The following is a 15,958-nucleotide window of genomic DNA, read 5'->3' on the forward strand; positions in this document are numbered from 1 at the left end:
CACTCTGTATAGAGCACTTGACCTTTAATCCCACATGGCTGCCACTGTGAGATGTGTTTAAGGCTTGAAGTGGTTGTTAAATGCTGACCCTGGATCAGTTTACACAGCTCTTACCCAAGGTGTATTCTGCAGTGGGCATAGGTATGCAAAGCCACATCCTGTCAGACCCCTCTGAATTTCTTTTGAGGGTATAAACATGTGAATCAAGAGGTTTTGACACTTAAACGTTGAACTTGTCAGTACAACTCAAGTATCTATGTGAGGTAGTTAATCCACTTTTCAAAAGGAATTATTAATAGATCAACTTAGAATAGACTGAAGATGCCTACGAGCAATTCTGTCTTCCAGCTGTGTTACATAAAATATAATGAATTCAGCATCTAGAGTACCAGAGGGAGAGAGAGAGCAAGAGAGGGAGAGAATGACTTATTTTAGAGCATGACTGATTTATAATGAGGCCCTCAGTACAGACAGATAAACACAGCAGATACAGGCTGTACTGGTATCTCATTGCTTATCATGTATGATCTTTAATTTACATGTAAAATGATTGCATATTTCACACATCAGATCTGTGGGGTTAAACAGCCCTGCAGGTATAGTACCAAAGCACCCTCTAGTGGCTCATTTTTGGTGCCATGCAACATTTAGGAACACTGGATAAAGGTCAAAAACTTAGAGTTTTAACAGAAACTTGAACTCAGAAGAGTGCAACACTAATTTTGACTTGTACCCATAAATTTGATTTGACTTAGGTACCCGGGATTACAAGTAAATTTCACTTGCTTTCTCACAATTTCCATCTATTGGTCCAGTTAAATTAGTCATTAGCATGGGAAAATCAGTGTTGCTATCTTGAAATAATTAGATGAATTAGAGGATGTCTTGAGAAAAGATCAAACTTTACAGAAGCCTTGTCTTCTCAGTGTACTTTTCAGTAATTTCAAAGGATTTCAAACTAAATAAAAACCTTCAAATAAAATAACAGCATACATTTATTTTCATAACAAGAGTACTATTGTATAAAATACACAGTAAATTACTTATTTATCCACCTTAAAATCCAAGAGGATAAACATAAACTGTCTGTAATTTTACATCTGCAGCCCTGTGTCAAGCATGTTTTAAAGCAAAGCTCAAAGACAACAAATCTATCTTGTTTGTCCAGAGTTTCTAGGACCCATCTCAGGGTCTAAGGGCCCCTGGTGACTCAAGTGTTCCTCTACCATTCGTAGGATTCCGTTTGAAAGCCCTTTAATGTCCATGTGTGTGTCAGGATGTGCAGCCAAAGCCTTCAGGAGTTCAGTCACGCCCTCCTGCTCCAGCATGCTGCTGTAATGTGAAGCTAGAAGGATAGAGAGAAGAAGTGATAAGAACATGAGAGAGGAAGGGAGGCTTACTGTGATCCACCTGCATATTAATACTCCAGCAAAGTCTGTGTGAGTGTACGCCATTTAACAGCACACAGGGTAGAATATCTACAGAGAAATTAAAATTAATTTAGAATAAAATTCAACCAAACTTATAATAATTTCATTCTGTAAATCTTTGTTTTCTCTAATATTTCAGTCTTTAAAGCTATAGTTTGGTTGAAGGAAGTAAATCTGAGTTTTAAAAAAATATAACCATGTCATGAAAAGTCTGAAACATATGGCCATCTTCCACTACCAGTGCAATGATCAGCTGTTCGATTGTTTTGTTTTCTTCCTTGAAATCAGCTAAAATAGACGTATAAATAGCCATGTCTGCTCAGTTGTAGCCTAGCCTCTGTGCTGACACACCAGCAGGTGTCTCATTAAAATGGCTGAGCTGGCCAGCTTCTTAGGCTTATACATTTATGACTGACAGGAACCTCATACAACCTCACTTAAAATTCCTTTTGAAAGGCCTGTACAGTTAAAAATTTATAATCCTAGTTTTAAAAGCCAAAGAATAATACTTTGGATTTCTGGTTTTCATGGAATGACAATGAAAAAACAAAGGTTTTAAGTTAAAATCAAGCAGACAGGCAAGAACTTGTGTTTTTGAGGATGAAAACTTTTTTTTCCCTTTAAAATTACTCTAAACAAATAATCTGTTTACATGTGTCATCTGTCATTCATCATACATATTTATTAAGTGACTTATGGTTGCAGAAACTGAACTGTAAAACACGCACAGCTGAACTGATCCAAAAACAGTAACCCTCTTAACCATAATGTGTTCACTCAGATCATAGATTGTATAAACAATGGACAGCAGATCACCTCAACCAAAGTGAAGTTTAAAGTTTTAGAACCCCCCCACTGATTTACTGCAGAACATGTAATAAACCCTGCCTCCTCCTCAGGGATGCACAGATGTATTGGTTTAAAATCGATATTGGCCAAAACCTACCCTGTTGACAAACGTCCACCATCAGAAAATAATGTGGCATAAACAGATATCAGTGGCTATTGTTTTTCTTTTGCTTCCAAACAATTTAATCCTGGAATCTGCTTTTACTAACTTATGAATAAAATAACAGAACTTACTGGGCAAATGAAGTCACCTGTAGGCAGTGTTGGGGGTAATGTGTTACAAAGTAATCCATTAGAGCACTCAGATTACATTTTTGTTGAAACAAATAATGTAACACGTTAGTTTTATAATTCAATTAATCTGTTATAACATTACATTACATTACATTTTCATAAAAGTAATCTGTTACTGAAAGGAAAATCCCTAATTTCCTTTCTCTTCCGTGGCTTCAAAAGAGAGAAAGAAAAAAGGAAGCTCCTTGAACGACTACCCTGTTCGTCCTTCTTTATTTCCTGTATGCACGTAGCGTTGTGCCAACGAAAGGCAAACATTCTGTGCCAATACACGCGCATGGCTAGCTTGTTGAGCCAGTGAGATGACAGGTAGAACAGCAGGAATTACCCCTATTGTGTTAGAGTTTTCGATGAGAGGGACAAGAACAGCATCATGGTAAAACGTAAGTTTAAAAGCTCCGTTTGCTTTCATTGAAATAGCTGTGCAGCCGTTCCAATTACAGGTACATCTCAAAAAATTATAATATCATGAAAAAGTTCAATATTTTTTGTCACTCATGTCAGAAAGTGAAACCCATATATTATATAGACTCATTACACATAGAGTGAAATATTTCAAGCCTTTGTTTCTTGAAATTTTGATGATTATGGCTTACAGATAATGAAAACCCAAAATTCAGTGTCTCAGAAAATTAGAATATGGTGAAAAAGTTCAATATTGGAAGGTCATGGTGTCATACCCTAATCAGCTAATTAATTCTAAATAAAGGTTTCCTAAGCCTTTAAATGGTCTCTCAGTCTGGGTCAGTAGGTTACACAGTCATGGGGAACACTGCAGACTTGACAGATGTCCAGAAGATAGTCATTGACACCCTCCACAAGGAGGGTAAGCCACAAAAGGTCATTGCTAAAGAAGCTGGTTATTCACAGAAAGTTGAGTGGAAGGATAAAGTGTGGTAGGAAAAGGTGCACCAGCATGAGGGATAACCGCAGCCTTGAGAGGACTGTCCAGCAAAATCTGTTTAAGAATTTGGGGGAGCTTCACAAGGAGTGGACTGAGGCTGGAGTCAGCACATCAAAGCCACTACGCACATTTTCCAGCAGGACTTGGCACCTGCCCACACTGCCAAAGGTATCAAAAGCTGGTTCAATGAACATGGTGATACTGTGCTTGATTGGCCAGCAAACTCACCTGACCTGAACCCCACAGAGAATCTGTGTACTCTGCTTTATTAAATATTTTGTAATTAGGTTATTTTAGGACAGGTTTTTAACTTTTTAACTTTCGTTTGTCATAATAAAAGCAAATCGGTTCCAAAGATTGGTTATGGGTCACATGAAATACTAATGATTGGTACCTGTATCTGCCCGAAAAAATCGATACTGTAACCTGGCAAGCCAGATGGATTTGTGGTAAACCACTCATAGACAGCGCTTGGGAAAGGGCAAAGCGTTTGAGAAAAAACTCGGAGTGTGATTGGATGAACGTTCTGTCTGTCACATCTTTACCGGCCAATCAGAGCAACAAAACACGTGACGTAGTTGCTACCAAGTTACGCCCCTACCAAAGGAGTAAACTCCATGGAGAGCTACAAAACACGAACCATGGCAACTATAAACATGTCAGTACACGACTTTTGTAGTTTTTGAAAAGAAAACAACTCAATGCTGTTCTTTGTTCTTCTTTTAACAAAGAAATGTTGTCAAGTTCTGATAAAACTGGCACTTTAGCAGCATCTACGCTAATCTCTTTGCAATAATTGCACCGACCTCTTGTTGCTGCTTGCTTCGCAACTCCGCCACGCCAGAAAGTACTGCCCCTCAACACTGATTGGTCCTGTCATTTTCTAACCGGGCCCAAACGGTTCAGGACGGATTCGCCAGTGAGAAACACGGAAACGGGCGTATCCATCTGCTTTGCAAGGTTACCAACACTGGTCAACCCCTGGAAATACATAAGTATTGGCCATTGGTAATTGTTATTTTAAACATCATATTGGCTCTAATTTCCACAATTGGTGCATCTCTATTCCTCTGTGTTAACAGATGGGCATAGGTCAAACTTCAAAATGAAAATGTATATAACTTTTTCCTCATATTTCTTATGTATAACACCATGACAGCCAAAAACTGCTTCCGCTGTGTGTACCAGATTAGCAGAGTACAGGCTAAACAGGGAAAACACAGCCAAAACTTCAAAAAGACTCTTAATTTCACAACTGAGTCTTTGCTTCAGCCTGGCTTAAGAATCTGCTCTGCTGTGGACTTAAACGACCCAAGTGATCTTTGCTATTTTATCACTAAGTTTAATGTTTTTAGTGAAAGCAGCTTGACCTCTGCACCATGGCTCCTAAATTTATTTTATTTAACCTTTATTTAACCAGATGAAAAACCCATTGAGATCGAGATCTCTTTTATAAGGGTGACCTGGCCAAGAGGTCAGCAGCACACGTCATAATAAATACATTTCAATGACAGATTACAAAAATAAGTTAAATCAGACAATAAATTGGAAAGTGCATAGGTAAAATGCAGGTAAAGTGCTGGGAGAATAACTCACAATAACCAATTTATAAACACAGGTACTGTTCCGTGGTCTCGTGTTGTCTGTCATTTAGGACAGAACGAAATGCCCCAAGTGAAATAAGTTCAGACAATTTAAAAAAAAAAGATGATCCCTACTGAGAAAATTCTGTCTCAAAATGCTCAGTGTCAGCATCTGTAACTGAGGTATTTTGGCTTCATCTTTTACAACAAGCAGAGGTTAAGGCATGCTGTCCATCTTTACACAGTCTATGAGTCAGATCTACTTCCAGTATCTCGGCAGTGTTATGAGTCTTACTGTTTTGACTGCAGACCAGATGTATGGCCCAGACTGCCCACAGCTGCACTCCTGAGGGCTGACCGGTCTGCAGCAATCTGAAAAATGGACTGAATGACCTGAAACAAGGAACACAAGGGGACAGTACAATGAGATTTAAAAATTGGACTTTTGACAAACTCGTCCTTTTCTGAGAGCGTGCTCTGTGCCAGAAAACAAATGATCTCATTAGCATCGATGCTTTCTGGATAATGTAAACAGTGGTGTCGCTTTTCAGAAGAGTTTAAAATTCTCCTTTTCAGTGCCTGACCTTTTTCCAGCATTCATGGCATGCCAGAAACTATCCATAAAAATGATAATATTCAGGTAAAATCAGTTTTAAAAGAACACAGTGGTTCATACCATGCATTTGTCATATCAAAGGTTAGATGTTATGTAAGGGTGCAGAGACAGACTTGGGGATTTTGATGGGAACTAATTTAGAAACATTTTGATTCTGAATTGAACAGACAGCATGAATAAATGCATCAAAAATGACTTTCAACTTTCTTTATATTTCACCAAGATCAGTTCCCCTAACCTGTAAGAGACCATCTCCCTCTCCAGCTGGGTCCACGTCATTATGGATGCATGCTGCAAAGAAAGAAAGAAACCTTATAAATCACCAAATTTGACTTTAACCACCCTTATAATTCAAGTAAAGTGAATCTGAAGCCTCTCATACACACAAAACACACACCAGCTGGTCCAGTACGGCACTGCGGAGTTCTTCGTCCAGGCTCCAGGCCTCAACTCTGGAGGCGAGGTGTGCCAGGATTCCCCCTGCAAAATAGCGGACCCCCACCTCCATCTGAGAGTCCTGCAGCAGGCTGAGGATGTGCTCCAGCAGATCCTCCTCCATCAGGTCAGACTGTAACTCCTCCACTTCTGCAATGTTATTCTACAGCACAGGAAGACAGATGACAGCAGTGATGACAGCAATAATAATGTTGGACCTAACTTGGCAGAAAGGCAATACAGACAGTCAGGAAACAGGGGCTGGCTTACGTCAGATCGCCAGCAGATGGGTTTAATTTGATTCCAATTGGTTAAATAATTTCAAACACTAGTGGAGAAAAAGAAAATATTCCACAAAGACTCCTTTTAGATTTAGATGCTTATGTCTCAGCTTGGATGTGGGATGGATTGCAGAAAGGAAAATGAGCTAAGGTTAGATTAAACAATCTATAAAAACAAGAACAGGCTGAACTTTGCTAAAACATAAACTGAACCCACCAGGAGGCCAAGCACTTTCTGCTGAATTGAAGGCTCAGTGTAGTAGGACTGCAACACAAAAAAAGGAGAGAAGGAAAACGTCAGTGATCCTCTGTGTGGGTTCATTTCTCTTTTAATGTACCTATCAGTGTTATATGTTTATTTTTCTCAGTCCTCTACCTCCAGAACCTCCTCGTACAGCTCCAGGCCCTGGCACTCAATGAAATTGCGAGCAGCAGTGGGCATCTCATCCGTCAGGTTCCAGAGAGCACTCAGGGCGAACTTCAGAGTGGAGTCCACCACTCCAACCATGGCTTTCTGCTGCACGATTGCCAGCAGCTGCTGTAAGACACACATGAGAGAGCGGGGAGTGGGAGAGAGAGGGAACAGAATGAGATAAGAAATGCAGGAAACATCCTTTGGCGGTGGTGAATTCAACTGTTGGATGAAATTGTTTACATATTAATGAGTGGAACCAGACTTACAATAAGCGAAAATAAGTGAAGCATAAAAAGAAGCCTGACTGCATACACAAAGAGTGAAATAGAGATGTGATAGAGTAAACTGAGAAGGACGAATGCTTGAGAAATGAGGTGACAAAGACAGAGAGTAAACGAGAGCACAGAGTGGGGAGGGAATGGAAAATATAGCTGTGAAGGAAGACAAAGGGAGAACTAGAAATACACTCATGCATATCTTGTGATAATCCAGGGATGCGATTTAAGGTTGGAATTAAATACTCTTGAAATTTAAAAATACCTTCATAATAGAGATGTCCTTTGCAAGCTGAGCAGTCTCTTCAGTGGACAGCTGCAAAGCAAACAAAAACAAGAGCCTTTCTTTGAATTCTGCCTGTTTTCCAAAATGTCAGACAGAATTTTATCGCCCTACTTAACCTGACTGCATGACTGGCTGCTAAGACTACGTGTCACACAAGCGCAGGAGGGAACAGAGGCACAAAGGCTCTTAGCAGGTTGGACTAACAGGTGCCATGCTATTTTCCCTGCAGCGTACTAATACACGGTGAGTGAGCAGAGTCTTGACCTTGGCCACCAGAATGGAGATGACAGCCACAGCCATCCTCTGGAGGGTCGGGTCCTCGTGGTTGCTTAGCCAGTTAATCACCAGCGTGGCTGCTAAATACCTGAACCATGATCACAGCACGGATGTGAGGAACAGAGTATACCAGATTATACAGAAAATCCTTGGAAAAATCTGATTTTAGCTCTGCAATTTTTTGTCTGGGAGAGCTATTTCTTTTGGCATTGACATTTTAAGGCCAAGTAAATTCTAGCTGGTTCACAAATTGTTGGAAAAACATTACAATGCCACTCTGTGAGTGCTCTGATTGTCTTGGCAGCTGCATGGCCTTGGTCTCATGCATTATATTACAACTGAAAGAAGGATAACTTACTTGTCAAAAGGGACATCCTGGAGGATGTATTCACTGCAGAATGCAAGCAGACAGTTCTTCTGCAACTGGGGAGATGGAAATAGTTTAAATTATAGAACCATGAATGCAAGAAAATTATGTGAACATTATACTGCAACCAAAGCAACAGAAGCATTCAGAGCCACACGTTGCTGTAGTGTAGATAGATGATATCATTACGGATCAGTAATCAGACACACTGATTGTACTCGCCGACCTGTTGGTGATGAGGAAAGGTCTTCATGGAGTGCAGCAGCTGGGTGGCAGTGCTGCTGATCAGGCTGACAGGCATGGCCTCAGCCAGGTCCTGAGTGGTCAGGTTGAACACACACGCTGTCGCCACCAAGTGGATATGCAGGGAGGTGGGGTGGCTCTGCATCCCACTCAGCACCAACTACAGAAACAACTGTTACAGTCACACAAGCCTCAGAATAAGAAACTATTTGTTTTGTGTGTGTTGTTGTTGGTTTGGCACATTGGAAACTGTTGAGAAAAGATTGGAAGTGGACGGAGGATGGCTCATGTTCTTCTCTTCCTCTGCAGCTATCACCAGACAGTTTGCCTGGCTGTGCCTGACAGACAGAGCAAATCTGTGCCGAAATCCACAACAAGACGTTCTGGATAGATTGTTGTAAAGAATCAGACTTGATCAAAGCAAAACCAGTGAGCTAATCTAATGGATGGTAAGACTCCTTATTCAGTGGTGTCAGAGCACTATGATTGAGGATATTCTAGTAATGTTCTTTGTATTTTAAAGTCTGATTTAAATGTCATGTCAATACTATTTCTTTTTTTGATCTTTCCAAAATTCATAGCATGACTTTATCTAATGAAATTGGTGTTTATAACCTTCCAAAACTAGATTCATATTCTCCTTTTTCATTTATCTGCTTGCAACATGCAGCAACCAGCTGTCTGCAACGCCAAGCTGAATCACAGGGGAATGCATCCAATGGCTTCATTTGAGCTGCAACGGCTTGGTTCAGACTGCTGCAACTGCTGCCAGCAACACTTAACAGTCTTGTTGCTTTCCAGATCTTTGATCTGAATTGGGCTTGAGGTGTATTTACGAAACAGAACACTACGGTTTTGTTTGGTGGATAAATTCCACATAATGAGGGACAAATTACTATGAAAAATTTCCCTCTGGGGACAATCAAGTTTATCTTCCTTAAAAGCTGTTTAGCCTTGCTACTTCATTTGCATTCGTTCCGTGCTTTGGCCCAACTCGTCCTTCCGTGCCGGGGCCAGGGAAGTAAGTTGAGGCAAGGAAGAGTGTACTCACACTGGTCAAATGTACTGGACTTTAGGCTCAAATGTGCCCAGGCATGGTACAGACTGCCTAGTGTGAGTGCGCCCTAAAAGTGCCCTTCTAGGCACATGCTGTAAGTAATCCCTGAATGCTTTGCAGGCCACTTTTAAATAGCTTTTACCCCTCATTATGTGAAATTCTTCCCCTGACTGTTTTGTAAAAACACTAAGAGTGCAGTTTTTGTAGAATAGAATCCTTAAACAGGAAGTAGTGAGGATGGGAAGAGCTGAGCAGCACCTTTCTACATGTCATTTTTGCTATATTTTTCTACATTGAAAAAATACATTCTAAATGTAATGAATCAAATCTGTGTATTAATGACAATTTCTAAAATATCCTGAGAGAAAAGCCACCAAAAAAATTGAAGGAGGATATAAAAACTACTACTAATTTAAACTGGCACTTTAACTCCGAAATTAAGTGGCCAAGACAACCTATTCTGAATTGCTATAATATGTACAATTTCTTAGGAAAGCCATCTCTACTGCAAGTCTGTTTAATTAATTTTTGAGAGCCTACAAAAATAAGACGTCCTGTAATAAACTGCTTTCTTCCTATTAAAATAATGTTTACCTTTAGTAGATCTTCTCGTGGTTTGTCGATGTCAGTGATTAGATTGTAGAGATGGACTAGGGCCTCTCGTATGAAACACTCACGGTCTCTGTAGCGTCTCAGGGCCTCACACACCTGGTTCTCATTAGCCTCTCCGGTTACCTGAACACACACAGTGTATCAGCTCTCGGAGAGACAGGAAATGCAGCGAGCATGTTCAGTGCAAACACAAACAGAGCCTCAAGTTAAACACAAATGGGAAACTTATGCCAGAGTGGAGCTCATGCGTCAACACTAAAAATTCACTGATGTCGTGACATGTCAGGCTGATGCCTGAATGCTAACAATAGGTCCCTACTTTGAGGTTCTTCTGTGAGGACAGGACGTCACAGGAGCTAGCCCCGGTGGCTAACAGGCCTAAGAAGACCAATCCACTCCTAGCCTCCACAAATGCTCTGACTGCTGCTTCTGTGACTCTTTTACGTCCAGAGATATCCAGAGAGACAAGGGATGGCAGGACCTGGGGACTCCCCTCCAGAAGCTGCCTCACTGTTTCATCCCCCTCCCTCCCGTCGCTGTCATCCATGGTAAAATGATCATCTGAAAAGTCCAGATGCCTGAGAGCGTGAAGCTGACTGAGGACAGACAGCAACCTGGCAGGCGACATGTCCAGCTGCCTCAGCTGGTGAGCGATCAAAGATTTCAGGGTGTTCCTACAATCAAGGAGAGCGGTAAGCTTTGTTACCACACTACAGGATATGTCCAGACTCTCCAAATGGGGGAGAGAGCAGATATCCTCAAGGGCAGCATCAGTCAGGTCTGTGTTGGCAAGGCTGAGTGTCCTCAAGCAACGCAGGGAACTGAAACCAACATGCTCCCTTCCATCACCCTCACCAAGAGAGTCCCAGTCCAGATGTAGCCCATTGAGGGACAGTCTCTGCAGGCTAGATCTGCACTCCAGGTTTGAGGCAAGGCCTGAGATGATGCTAGCTCCAGTGAGGCCTCCAGAGACCCATGAGGCATCTAGTTCCTGTAGTCGGTGGGGGCAGAGGGCCAGGCGAAAAGCTTCCGCAGACACTGGGCAGGAGCGGATGGAGGCCCGGCGCAGGCGCAGCTCTTTGGAGTTTCGGAAAATGCCAACAGTTTCATCATTCAGTATGCCTTGTGGAAAAAAAAGCAGACAGAGGGATGTTTTAGGAAAAAAGTAGCATCAGTTTGCCAAATTTCTGCTCGTGGAAAAGATTTTTTTCCCACCATTTCAACCTGGCAGAACACAATGAGGGCTATTATGTCATATTATGATAGGGTTATTTAAGGATAATGGCACTGTGACATTTAGATGACTGCTATTTATACAAGAAGTTGTGGAACGTGGAAATAAAACTGACATTTGTCACATTTTTCATGATGTGAGATTAGACATCCTTTTTTTAGAAACCATGGCATACTTATTTCTATTATCATTATCACAGTAGTTAATATAAAAGTTAGAGCTGCTCCACTTTGACTGCTGTAATTATCATTATCAATCCTTGTTATTTCATTATCATTACATTTGCCAGTGTTAAAATGAGACTGATCAACCTATTATCTTACTTTGATGCAACTGCCCTTTTTATTACTTTTTATTAAGTATCTTAATAAAACATTTAAGAATTAGCAATAAGCAAATAAAGAGGGAATAATTGGTTGATTAAATTTAATTTAATAGCTGCAGTGAGTTTACCTCAGTTGCTGACCTTAAAGTGCTTTTTGTTCCCTTTTCTTCCTCCTGACCTACCTTTAGTGGCCATCTTATGTAGTAACTGGTCAGCCATTTCTTGTGGAAAAAGTGGGGCCCAGCTGAGACACATAGAGCCGTCTGCTCGCTTGCTGCACAGAGCGTCCAGGTTGTGGCACACCTGAGCCAGACAGAGGTCACATAGGGCCCCAGGGCCCTCAGCATCATCATCCTGCAACATAATATAAAGAGAGCAATAGAGTTTTGTAGAGTTTTGCATGCCAACTAAAAAGGCAGATCCTTGTAAATATAATGTAAATTTGTATATTACAAATATAATAGCAATAAAGTGCATGGACGTGTCAAATAAAACAAACTAATAATTTGGAGGGGGAAAAACCTTTTTTTTTTTGTTAATGTTTATTTGAAATGGTTGCGCATTTAAGCCCTGACAGTTGTCTTCAGGGCTTCTTCCTCAGGGGCTCAGCTGATCCACACTGACACAGGATCTCTAACACTGTAATGAGTCTAATTTTATCCTCAGTGACTGCAGTGACTGCACACAAGTAAAGTCCGTGTAAATCACCTAATCCACCCTCTCTCTGTAGGGCACCCTGGACAAGACCAGTTGCTCCTACATTGCTATTTGTAGGCTAACGCGTTTGACAATGACGCATAAAGTTCACCAAAGTCAAACACTAGCAACATTTCTCAACCCACAGCAGAGGACGGAGTCAAACTCACCATGCTTTCAAGGTAGACAGACGTCAGGGAAACGTAAAGAGGGGGAAACGGCGGCCAGTCGTTCAGCAATTGTTTTGCTTGGAAAGACGTTATAATTGTTATCCGATTTTTTCCATTTAAGATAGAGAGAACTGATGAAATCTTCTGTTTTTATTTCGGTTGCTGCCGCTAGCAGTCGGCTGTCAACTGTCACAGTATGAGCGCCTCCGATTGGTCAGTTAACATGACGTCACCAACAGTTTGTTAGGACTGTTTGCTAGTAGCCTGCACTAAATAACATTGAAGATAACATGTTTTCACTTATTTAGCATCTAGTGGCTAGGAAGAAACTATGCTCTACTGATAAACTTTGTGATCTTGAGTTCGAAAATCCATTATCATATTTCTAAGATATTAGCCTAGCTCCATAATTTAAACAGTTTTTGAATAGTTATGGAATTTGAGTCTCTTACACGTGTTAACAATTAGATGTCCATGCCATTTATTCACATTTACTCAAACCTTTTATTGTCTGAGTTTACCTCATGGACTATAGTTTGTCAGTGGGACTAACTATGGCTACAGTTATGAACTGACTATAAACTGGTAGTCTGTCTGTCTGTCTGACTGTCTATCTGTCTATCTATCCATCTATCACTGGCCCTCCAACTCACTCAATGCAGGCCCTAAGTAAATTTTAAATTCCAATAAATGATAAACTGGAAGAAAACATGACAAAATCTGCCATGAAAATAGAAACATTTCTCTTAATCTTCATTACTGGTAAATATTTGCTTCCTTGAAATACATTAAGTGAGACACAGTATTTGGCCACAGTTTTTCTTGTAAAATTTTTTTTTTAGATGTATCTCTAAATGCACTTGTATACAAATGAATATGTATGTAAAATAATTAACAGGTACCTATCATGGTCACTGTGGCCCACAATTGATTTAATTTTGTCTTTTTCTCAGTGAATTAACAATTCCTATTTGCACTTGAGTGAAAACAAAACTCAAAACTTTCATTGAATTATTAGTAATCACAATGGTTAAATTGAGAATATCAGACAATTCTCAACAATTTGGCCTTTTTTCATTTACATTTAAATAAATGTGGCACTCTTTGAAACCAAAGTTGCCCATCCCTGATCCAGTCTATCTAACCTTTCTCCAGCATTACAAATAGACTAGTATTTCTTTTATTTGAGAATTAAAAGGGGATCTACCATGGATTTTTTGACCTGATTCATCTTTAGGTAAAATAGTTTAGCCACAAGGAGGGGCTCACATTTAACAATTATCTTGTGTGTCAGCAAGTCAGTGCAAAGGGACTGTTGCTGAGAAACCTTAAATTCATGAGACAAATTTTCATCCCATGAGAACAGTGCCAAAGACTTGTGGAGGGCGCCAGTCCCAGGAGGTGGTTAAAGCAACAGGAAATGACACAAAAGCCCTGATATTGTTTTAAAGAGCAGAAGACCCCTTCATTACCACTGCCATGTACAAACTTACATTTTAAGGATTTTTTAAATATATATTAATGTCATTTTAGAGAGTGTGGTCTGGCTGAAGACTGATTGCCCCTCTCGCAAGCCATTTATGTGAGATGCTGTCTCTGTCAGAACAGAATTAGGCCTACAAAAGCCGCACCCTCTAAGGTGGGGCATACGGCAGAAGACCTGTACAACAGGGTGACCTTGACCATGGGGCGGGAGGTGATGCACATTACCCAAGCCAGAGCCAGAGTGACGTACTGAACAACGTATATTTTCAGCTAGCTGTCAGAGTTTACAGTAAGTGGCTATTTTTCACAACAGCAGAATTTTAGGAATAAAAATTGAAAATTTACTGAGGGGAATGAATTTAAATTTAACACACCACAAACTAAGGAAATTCCAAAGAGGGTTAGGGTTAGACAACTGAACCTTAGGGTTCAGGTGAGGTGAAGGGAGATAAAATTAAAAATAAAACAGGACAAACTAAGGAAAACCCAACAAGGGTCAGTACGTCACTTCCTGCCCTGCAGCGGAGGTCACCCCATTGGGGAGGTTTGCAACAGATGAGCCCAAAATGCCCCATCATAGAGGTCAGAGAGCCAGATGCCTCTCGAAATGCACGCAATAACTTTTGAAATAAAATTGGATTGAACTTCCATTTAGGGTTAAGGTAAGGATTAAGATGGGTTTTGGAAGTCAAAAACTAGACCTGCAAAACCTGTTCACAAAGTTTAATGACAACTAGTAAACAGTCCAGTTACAGGAAAGGAGCTCATCCTCTGCAAAAACATTCTAACATGGCAAAGGTAGCTTACATTGCTCCGTTAGTAAGCTACATAGCTGACGTAGCTAAAGCTAAACTCACAATGCAGCTACATAGCTATGTTAGCTTTAGTTATGTTTGCTGAACTTATGTTTCTAAAGCTAACTTAGCTTCAATGGCTTACACTGTAACATTGATTACATAGCTATGTTAGTTTTAGCTCAAGCTAACAAAGCAAAAGCTAGCTATCATTTGTGTAACTAATTCTAAAATGAGAGGCACCTGGCTGCCAACATCAGACATCCACACAGACACGCACATTTGGACAACCAACAGGATCCCCACAGGATCATGACCCCCACATTGAGACCCATTAAACTAAGACAAATCAAGCCTAGATTAATTAGAGCACAAACAATCCCCATTCTAAATGAAGGCTTCGAAGAAGACTCAATAAAGCATAAAATGAATAAATTCACCACATTAATCCACTATCCTCTTGTACAGACTCCATGGTTTACACTCATAATAAACAAGTCAAGCCTAGGAGGCCTATTGCACTAAAAACAAGCAGTTTGTCTCAGATTGCACACTTAAAATAAGCAAGGCATTGTAAGTACTGCACACTCACCATAAACAAGTTATTTAATTTTTAAATCTCAGGTTTACTCCACTTTTCTCAATTTTAACCTGTAGTTCCAGATATCTGATGGTGTTTGAGCACTGAAACCAAAGACTGTTCTATCCACAAATATTTTTTAATATTACAAGTTATCAAAAATGGTCATAATTTTACAGAAATACACAAGTTTTGTGTTAAATATAGCTTGTTTTTCCTCATATGCTCTGCAGACTTATCTTGGGATCCCTTGGTTGGCCTTAAGCCACATGTTAGGAAACCCTTACCTACACTTCACAATAGCAGGGCTTGTTTAATGTGCTGCAGATACAGATAGAGATATCCAGGCATGGTTTGAATTAGCACATAATGTGTTTTTCCAGCTTCTTTCGGTAACGGCTTCCTCCACATGCGTTTTTCCATACATTACTTATTTAAATTGCTTGACCTTTATTACATACAACCGACCACCTATGGAGACAACCACGCCACACACACATATGTTCTTTTACATGTAAATGTCACAAGCACACATATGCATTCCCACATTGTGAATGCCCTGCCTCGTATGCTTATAAGCAAATTGGTCCTCCCACATGTTGAAGTATTTCTCCCCACGCAGAGAATCCCCATGCATCAAAGCCTGTGCTTCCTCCTCCATCCAAAACATTTAGCTGAGGGGCGTTCTTTTTGTCTGCAAAGCCCCCTGCTTATTGTCCTCATAACCAAATAAACACAGCTGCCAATAGCT

The 15,958-nt window shown here is 40.4% G+C and overlaps 1 protein-coding gene across 1 annotated transcript; it reads right to left on the reverse strand.

The window, feature by feature from the left end:
- Positions 1-977: 977 nt before the first annotated feature.
- Positions 978-12,525, reverse strand: LOC121519616 (protein zyg-11 homolog). Its single transcript, XM_041802395.1, has 14 exons — positions 12,349-12,525; positions 11,665-11,836; positions 10,243-11,045; positions 9,906-10,046; positions 8,238-8,414; positions 8,003-8,067; positions 7,633-7,732; positions 7,348-7,398; positions 6,769-6,930; positions 6,610-6,657; positions 6,074-6,274; positions 5,915-5,967; positions 5,356-5,453; positions 978-1,345 (listed from the first exon to the last, which is right to left on the reverse strand). Exons 1-14 carry the CDS (start codon positions 12,349-12,351, stop codon positions 1,152-1,154), a joined length of 2,268 nt encoding a protein of 755 aa, XP_041658329.1. The 5' UTR covers positions 12,352-12,525; the 3' UTR covers positions 978-1,151.
- Between the last annotated feature and the right edge of the window lie 3,433 nt (positions 12,526-15,958).

Source organism: Cheilinus undulatus, linkage group 13 (assembly GCF_018320785.1).
Source record: "Cheilinus undulatus linkage group 13, ASM1832078v1, whole genome shotgun sequence".
Classification (NCBI taxonomy): Eukaryota; Metazoa; Chordata; class Actinopteri; order Labriformes; family Labridae; genus Cheilinus; species Cheilinus undulatus.

What these genes read in the sequence shown, in the direction of transcription:
- LOC121519616 (XM_041802395.1), bottom strand. An exon ending in CCTCACAGAAGAACCTCAAA is followed by an intron (nt 10,047 to 10,242) that starts GTAGGGACCTAT and finishes GTGTGTGTTCAG; the next exon opens with GTAACCGGAGAGGCTAATGA. An exon ending in TCTGGTCTGCAGTCAAAACA is followed by an intron (nt 1,346 to 5,355) that starts GTAAGACTCATA and finishes CTATCCTTCTAG; the next exon opens with CTTCACATTACAGCAGCATG.